Genomic DNA, 7,155 nt, shown 5'->3' on the forward strand with positions numbered 1-7,155 from the left:
ACAGCATCCCTCACCGAAGGTGTCCACCAACGGGTTCGAGGGTTGCCGCCGCGACAGGCACCAACAACCTTGCGGTACACTGCTTTAATGTTAATTTCCCATGACTCATCAGATTATTCTGAACTTGACTCAGAAGTGATAAATCCGGGTTTTTAATAGTTTATAAAGCTCATTTTAGTTCTGCTTCTTTCTCATAGCTGCGTGTTGAAACTTCTGCTTGAAGTYTTGCCTGAAGTCTCATGTGCTCTGTTTTCTTACTGTTATCTAATGTTGTCTTTCATAGTGACAATCAGAGGAAATATTTCGCATAAACAGGCTCTTCCATTATTTTTTATAGTATAGACAGTGCAAGATATGTTGATTTTTTTTTAAGGAGCTCAAAAACTAATTAAAGAACTATTTTTAATGACACGCTGAACAATCAGCTGTTTACTGGAATGATTTTTGGACAAAAAATGACTTTGTAATGATAACTTCAGTATATGAACAGATGGCTGCCATTCTTGTTGTGATGCCTCAAAGTTGAGATGTTATTAGTTGCCAGATGAAGGGGTATTTATAGGCATTTTGGTTTCATTTGTTATTTTCCTCATAGTGATTAAAAGTATAAATGGTTTGTCAAACCTGGTTTGTCTCATGCTCTATAGTTTTAGTACCAATATTTTTTTCCGTCTTAGACATAAAACAAATCTAAAACAAATTTTAAGTTAATTTTTGTTATCTACTTATTAACTATGAATGAATTGTTTTAATTTGAGTTCAAGAGATTATTACATTTCTTTGCTCAAGAAGATGTACGTGATTTTCTGAAGTGTTTCAAACCATCTAAATTTTGCTTACAAGACCTTAGGAACTATGGGTGCTGAAGATGCTGTAGCACCCCTTTGTGGGTGGCAAGAAATAAAATGTTAAAAATAAAGTAATAAAAGAACAAATGAATGAGTAAACAAATGAAATCACAAATCCACTAGTGTTTCTCAAGTTTACATCTTTATGATAAACTTGAGGGGCGGCTGTTGCGGAGTGGTTAGGTGAGTCGTCCTGGAACTAGAAGGTCACTGGTTCCATCCCCCGTCCAGCCGTCTCAGTCATTGTGAYACTTCACCCACCTTGCCTACTGATGGTGGTCAGAGGGTCCGGTGGCGCCGGTGCATGGCAGCCTCGCCTCTGTCAGTGTGCCCCAGGGCAGCTGTGGCTACAGTGTAGTTTGCCATCATCAGTATGTGAATGTGAGTGTGAATGGGTGAATGTCTGTTAGTGTAAAGCGCTTTGGGGTCCGGAGGAACTTGAAAAGCGCTCTATAAGTTCAGGACCATTTACCATTACCATTAACAGGGGAAATTGAGTTACTGTTTGAGGTACTTCAGCTTTTTCTTCTTTGTAAAAACACTTTCGAATAGCTGTAATGCTGACAGAAGTGCCAGAAGAACACTGCTTTTAGTTTGAGTGTAAGATAACAATGGTTTATACATATATTGTGTTAAAAAGCACTAACGTTAGAGAAACTGATCACCAAAAAACTGATCAGCCATGAGCTGCATGTTTCCAGTAATCTCAGGTGGGAAGAAGATTGTTTTTATTCTGGTTCACGTTGGGCAGACTGGTTGGTGGGAGGAGCAGTTCAGTCTTAAAGGTTTAGTTGAAGAAGGTGACGCTCCTTCATGAGTCAGAGGCAAGTGGAGACCTGTTGCCAGGTGAAGACTGTGATTATAGTGTGCAGGTATTATTACAGTACAGCCCACCTCCCACCCTCTACAACTTATCACTTCCACCCCTCCTCCACCCATCTCCCCCACAGTAAGCATCACTGCTGAACAAGTGAGAAGTCAGCTGCAGAAACTCCACAGTAACAAGGCTGCTGGCCCCGATGGTGCCCACCCCAGAAAGACTGCGCCACCCAGCTCTGTGGAGTTCTGCAGCATGTCTTTGATATGAGTCTGAGTCTGCAGAGAGTCCCAGCAATATGGAAGACATCCTGCATCGTTCCAGTCCCAAAAACAATGCAACCCAGTAACAACGAGGACTACAGGGTGGCTCTGACATCACACATCATGAAGACCATGGAGATGCTCGTTCTGAAGCCAGTACGCCTCAGTGTTCAGCCACACCTGGATCCCCTTCAGTTTGCCTATCAGCCCCGCCTCAGAGGACGCCATCATCTRTCTGCTGAACAGAGTCTATTCCCACCTGGAAAAGCCAGCCAGCACTGTCAGAGTCATGTTCTTCGATTTTGCCAGTGCCTTCAACACAATCCAGCCTGCTCTCCTGGGGGACAACCTGAGAGTGATGCAAGTGAATGCCCCCCTCGTGTCCTGGATCATGGACTACCTGAATGGCTGACCACAGTATGTACGAGTACTAACAGACTGGTCAGCAACATCTGAGCTCCACAAGGAACGGTCCTCTCTCCATTCCTCTTCACACTGTACACCACAGACTTCAACTACTACACAGAGACCTGCCATCTTCAGAAGTTTTCTGATGACTCAGCAGTAGTTGGATATCAGTGGTGGTGATGAGGACGAAAACAGAGCGACGGTGAAGGACTTTGTCTGCTGGTGCAAGCAGAACCACCTACAGCTCAATGTGACAAAGACTAAGAAGCTGGTGGTGGACCTGAGGAGGAACAAGGCACCAATGACCCCTGTGTCCATCGGAGGGGTCAGTGTGGACATAGTGGAAGACTATAAATATCTGGGGGTGCATATTGACAACAAACTGGACTGGGTCAAAAACACAGGCTGTCTACAGAAAGGGCCAAAGTTGTTTCTACTTTCTGAGACGTCTGAGGTCCTTCAACATCTCCCGGATGATGTCCAGGATCTTCTATGAGTCTGTGGTGGTGAGTGCCAKCCTCTATGCTGTGGCATGCTGGGGCAGCATACTGAGGGGTGCTGATGCCAACAGACTCAACAAGCTGATCCGAAAAGCAGGAGATGTTGTGGGAGTAGATCTGGACTCTCTGACTGCAGTGTCTGAGAGGAGGATGCTGGCAAAGCTGCAGGGAATCATGGACAACAGTTATCACCCTTTCTACGACACTGTTAGGAGTTACAAAAGCAYGTTCAGTGCCAGACTCATGGCACATAAATGCACCACTGAGCACCACAGGAGGTCGTTCCTACCGGTGGCCATCAAACTCTATAACTCCGCCCAAAACATGTGAAACATCTGTCACTTTAATACACCTGTGCAATTTTTTTTATCTACAACACCTTAATCTAACATGTGCAATATCACTATCATCACCTATTCTTATATCATTAATTAAATCTGATGGGACCTTTGCATCAGTCATATTGTTTTTAACTTCAGAGTATATCCCTGTTGTTATTTCTAATGACACTGTTGTTATTTCTACTTATACTGTTGTTATTTCTATTTACACTGTATAGACGCTCATTGATCTCTGTGTTCATCTGGTTCTCCAGAGTTTTTATACGTATTTTCTTCCTTGTGTGCTTGAATATTTCTTCCTTTATACTTTATCTCTAATTCTTACTTGAACGGCTGCAGCTGTAATAATTGCATTTCCCCCCCGGGGATCATTAAAGTGTTCTGATTCTGATTCTGATTCTGATTTTGAAGACACACTTAAAACGAGTGGCTGCTGGCATGACATTAATTACACACTAATATAGTACATGAAAAACTAATTGCTCTCATTAGTTGGATGGATCTTTCAGTTCTTCTTTGTTAAAAGGAACATTTCAGTTCTCCAAAGTGACATTTTTTTCCACATGCATGTGTATCAAGTTTTCAGCTCTAGATATCCACAAGTAGCCTTCCTGTCTAGAGTGATTATTAAACAGTAGATATCTGAAATAACACAATAAGTAACTTTATGCTGGAATAGATATTTTAATATTTGGACATGGTGAGTTGTGCTGATTGTTAAACATCTTTCTGTTTTTGTGCAGGATGTTCTGTACACCGTATGTAACCCCATAGGCAGCGTGTTGAGGATCGTCATCTTTAAACGAAATGGCATCCAGGCCATGGTTGAGTATCCTTACTGAAGAGGTGAGGATGTGGTCCGGTGTTCTGACGATCTGTGCTACCTCATCAGATTTTGCTACCATAATGCAGTTTGATAGCTAGGTGTACTGTTGGTGCTACCAATCAAAATCTGCTGCTGTCATATTTACAAAAATATCATCATCGGATAAAATTCTCTGAGTGACGGTTACTGAAGTGTAAATTATATGTCCACAAGCCATCTATCATAAACTTATAAGTGACGGTAAACAATGAGACTAATTTCTTGTTTACAGTATGGTAACACTATTTCAAACAGCAAACGAGCCATTTATGTTAATATTTTTGAGTAACATTGCAGCTTAATTACGTAAAACTTAACGTAACAAAAAGAAACTTCTGTTGAGTAAGAAACATTTGATGTAACATCGGTCTGCGCATGCGCATTTGCCACAAGGTAGGACGAATTGATGGGTAGCACAGATTGTCGGAACACCGGTCCACTGGATGGAGTTGGGCTTTTATCTGAAGGTGTATTCCATAAGATCTGTTCAGCTCATTCAGAATGTTGGTGCTTAGTTTGGTCCTAAGAACCGGGCCGGAAGCCATAGTTATATAATCTTTTCATCTGTAGTTCTGGGGTCTCATTTATAAAGGATTGCGTGGAAACCATACTAAAAGTGAACGTACGGCCAAAAGGCGGAAATGGCGTACGCCAAAAAAAATTCAGATTTATAAAACCATGCGTACGCATGTTTCTGCGCACCTTTCCTTTATAAATCACAGCCGCACGTCAGAGTTTGCGCACGAGGTCCCGCCTCAGGTTCTACCCTCCACACGCCCACATTCAACCATAAACAGTCAATGTAAAGTACCTCATGAATGTTAAGATGTATTTAAATCAGTCAGCTAATCAATGCCAACAAAAGTGATTGGCTCAGACACACTCCGTCGTGCGTCTGGAGGTTGACAGGTGCTCACGTGAACAGAATGTCTGTAATTGACACAGATTTTCCCTCATTTTGCTTTAGAGTAATCTAATGATTTTTATAAAAAAAAATCAACTTCAAATTAATTTTTCATCAGAGCCTGCAGGACGATAAAAACAATAAAAATTAAATTAAATAAGTCAGATAAAATTAAAAGTAAGTCCTCCGCTCTTCTCCTCCTCGTCCTCTCCCCCTCCTGCCTGCTCTGTTATCCGCGGCTGACACCCCCGCCCCGCGCGCACACGCACGCACGCACGCACGCACGCCCCCTGCGCGCGTGACAAACACGGACTTTAAACATGAAGGTTTATTACATTCACACTGGTGAGGTGGGCGCGCCCTGTGCGTGTATCCAAAGCGTGACTTTTGCTGTCCTGCTGTTCTTGTCAGGGAGGGGTCTGTGGGTCAGGGAGGGGTCTGTGGGTCAGGGAGGGGTCTGTGGGTCAGGGTCGTCTGAGGAGGAAGCAGATGAATGGAGTTGCACACGGGAACTTTTATTTAAGATTTAAGTTTTTTTATTTCAAAGGTCCTCATGGCTCAGCAGCAGAAGCATAAATATTACTGTTAAGAAAGCTGATGATAAAGATGAATAAAAATCTAAGTCTGATGAAGGTAAATTAAATATCTGACAGTGATCATTACACAGTGTGGCTCTAATTCCTAACTTCACCATCTGTGTCGCAGTTTCACGTCTCCAAAATGAGCGTACGCATGGGTCAGAGCTGGCGTGAGGCACCGCACATTTTCACGTCAAGTTTGGATTTTATAAATCACAACCTTGGCGTGAAAAGTGGCGTACGCACGTTTCTGGGCTCATATTGTGCGTACGCCAGTTTTATAAATCCGACCCCTGGACCTTATCTGCTTTTTCACTCAGTTTCATTTCATTTAGAGAGAAATGTTTGTTTGTTTGTTTGTTTGCTCTTTAAGCCACTTTGCTCTGCTCTATGAGTCCTTCAGTCATAAATACTGTACTCCTGAACTTTAAGGAGTTGTGTGGACACCCGTTAAAGAACGGTAAATAAATAAATAAATAAATAAATAAATAACATTCTCATTAAATATAGCTGCAGATGATTTTGTTTTCCAGGCTGTTTTATGTTTGAAATGTGCCGTGTTGGTTCCTTAACTTGGCTCTTCCAGGTTTGAGTCGGTGCAGGGAGCTCAGAAGGCCAAAGCAGCACTGAACGGAGCTGACATTTATGCTGGTTGCTGTACACTCAAGATTGAATATGCACGGGTAAGAAACAAACAAACAAAAAAGCACATCAGCAGTTAAAACCTACCATGTTAGAACTGACTGCTACATCTGTAGGAAGAAAAACCAAAATAAATTTCAGTGTTTTCATCATGGCTCTTGTCTGTGTTTATGTACTCAGATCTTCCAATAATCACTGATCAGTTCAGGTTGTGAAGATATCCAAGGAACTGATTGAATGTTTAACTTTTATCAAGTTTTTTTTATTTGTGTTTATGTAAATAAAATAAGCCAAAATCTAAACTCTAATATAAAGTAATGTTTTCTCACTGTCTGTAAATGAAACATGTTTTTAGCTGGAAGGCCACTCAGAGACTACAAATCAACTGTATTCTGATGCAAATCTGTAAAGGAAATGACAATCCAATACAAGATGTCAGTGTACAATAATGGTTTCAGAGATTTTTTTTGGACTTCACAGAACAGAAAATACAATTGATCTAACTTCATCCTGAATATTTGTTTTTACTTCTGTGTCAACAGCCAACACGTCTGAACGTAATAAAGAACGATAACGAGAGCTGGGACTACACTAAACCATACTTGGTCAGACGAGGTAAGGCAGTTTTAATTTTCAGGTAATTATGCACCATCCACACTTCTCCGGGTATTAAAAACAAATATTCTGCTGTAACTGCACCTCTTGTCCACACAAAAATGCGATTTTTGAAACCACTTTCCAAATTGCAGTTTCGGTGGATCTGTGAGATACTGAGCTTTTCAAAAACAGTCATGTGGCAGCGTGCTTCACAGTCAGACGTCAGTCGTGTGCTGAAATGGTTATTAACTGATAGAAAACCGTAAACTGTATTAAAAAATTGGAAATCGTTAAAATATGCGTTATTGCTTGTTATTTTTTTATGTTAAATTTTATGTTCTCACTACCTACCTGGTGGTGCTGCCTTGTTTTTTTTTTTGTTTTTTTTTTTG

General features: G+C 41.3%; 1 protein-coding gene across 1 annotated transcript in view; it reads left to right on the forward strand.

Annotated features, from left to right (window-relative positions):
• LOC106514005 (heterogeneous nuclear ribonucleoprotein L-like) overlaps nt 1-7,155 on the forward strand; it is a 30,713-nt gene that overhangs the window by 14,182 nt on the left and 9,376 nt on the right. The window contains exons 5-7 of the mRNA XM_014003116.1: nt 3,921-4,006; nt 6,111-6,207; nt 6,709-6,781. Of these exons, the coding sequence (XP_013858570.1) occupies nt 3,921-4,006; nt 6,111-6,207; nt 6,709-6,781 (256 nt within the window). The remainder of the gene's footprint in view (nt 1-3,920; nt 4,007-6,110; nt 6,208-6,708; nt 6,782-7,155) is intronic.

This window comes from Austrofundulus limnaeus, unplaced genomic scaffold, assembly GCF_001266775.1.
Source record: "Austrofundulus limnaeus strain Quisiro unplaced genomic scaffold, Austrofundulus_limnaeus-1.0 Scaffold0, whole genome shotgun sequence".
Classification (NCBI taxonomy): Eukaryota; Metazoa; Chordata; class Actinopteri; order Cyprinodontiformes; family Rivulidae; genus Austrofundulus; species Austrofundulus limnaeus.